General features: G+C 43.9%; 1 protein-coding gene across 2 annotated transcripts in view; it reads left to right on the top strand.

Annotated features, from left to right (window-relative positions):
- The window catches only part of LOC132475569 (solute carrier family 2, facilitated glucose transporter member 4-like), a 17,847-nt gene that overhangs the window by 5,723 nt on the left and 10,662 nt on the right, over window positions 1–1,462 (top strand). Inside the window, exon 1 of one of the 2 annotated variants that reach the window (XM_060076773.1) lies at window positions 396–871. The exons of the other annotated variant lie outside the window; for it this stretch is intronic. Within the exon in view, the coding sequence (XP_059932756.1) occupies window positions 836–871 (36 nt within the window). The 5' untranslated portion in view covers window positions 396–835. Of the gene's footprint in view, window positions 1–395; window positions 872–1,462 lie in introns of those variants that run through there. 2 annotated transcript variants of the gene reach the window in all.

Raw genomic sequence — 1,462 nt, 5'->3', positions numbered from 1 at the left:
CCGGACCCCCTTAGAGGACAGGGTGTTCTTCTTCTTCAATGTGGACATTCAAAACCCATGTCCTGGTGCCAACAAAATTTGAGCTATATTTCTATACTTGGAGCTATTGTCCTAAGAACATGTGTACATAATGCATCCGGCAAACATATTGGATGTTTTATGCTTCAAAAAGAGCAACAGAAAATGTTGAAATCGGTTTTCGAACCACAAAAATGTCACTGTTAGTGTTTGTAACTTGTTGGACATTTTATTTTATTTATGTCCCCGTAGGTGAAACAATTCGCTCTTGATTTGATTTGAAACATTTGATTTGAAACAACCTTTTTTTAGTGAATCCTTATTTTGAATGCAGCCTTTTATTTTAGGAGTCTGTTAACCCAAGGCCTCGTGTGTAGTAGTGTGTGTGTGAGTGGGATTGTATTTGATGTATACAGTGAACAATCTGTCATAGCCCTGCAGCCAATGGCATGAAGGCTTCCTGCTTGCGTGGTCCCACAAAGTTCGACCTCTGCTGGGGCCCTTCAAGATCAGCCCGCGGGACGACTAAAGCAACTCTGGCCGTGCGCCCATGATAACCATATTGCGCACGGAAAAAACTACGCGCGAGTGCAAATGCAGGACATGATTACGAAAACCAAACTACTTTCCCTGGACTCCACGCTGCCGCTACGTCGATTTTTTTTTAGGTGGTCGGGGATAGGGGTCTGTAATTAGATCTCGGACGGGATTGTTTTTGTTACGAGTGAGTTTCACGTGGTAGCCTGTTGTTTGGTGCAAAGGGGGAGCGAGACGCAACTGTCACCGGCTGCTCTTCGGGGTCTCTCGTTGTCCAAGCATGCCTGCCGGATTCCAGCAACTGAACGGGGGGGAGGTAATGTTCGGCTTTTTTAAATAGAAATTAAACTAAATTCACACCAGAAAAAGTACCGTTAGGAACATTTGCAAAAGTGTGTGGCGGTTCCGTTGCGCGCGTTTACGCACGCTTTGTTGATGGGTCACCGTTTGTTCCATGGATGATATCGTCAGAATGGCTCGTTTGTTCAGGTTACAAAGTAATTCATGAATGTAAATAATTGTTCGTGGAGATTGCGACGGTCTCTGCATGGCTATTATTGCGACAAGCTATATCATTTAGATTATTCGCGTTTATACTGTGTAATATAGAACTTGTGGTCAATTTTTTTTTTGAAATCTATTAATTTGCCTATTTATGAGATCCTGCCGCAAAAACAGTTCTGAGAGATTTCTTGTAAGTTGTGAAAGGTGACCTTGAGTAGGCTAGTGTGTTTTCGTTCGTGCGTAATGTGTGTGTGTGTGTGTGTGTGTGTGTGTGTGTGTGTGTGTGTGTGTGTGTGTGTGTGTGTGTGTGTGTGTGTGTGTGTGTGTGCGTGTGTGTGTGTGTGTGTGTGTGTGTGTGTGTGTGTGTGTGTGTGTGTGTGCGTGTGTGTGTGTGTGTGTGTGT

This window comes from Gadus macrocephalus, chromosome 17 (genome assembly GCF_031168955.1).
Source record: "Gadus macrocephalus chromosome 17, ASM3116895v1".
Lineage (NCBI taxonomy): Eukaryota > Metazoa > Chordata > Actinopteri > Gadiformes > Gadidae > Gadus > Gadus macrocephalus.
Note: the sequence above shows the minus strand (reverse complement) of the source record. Positions and strands in the feature narration are given on the sequence as shown.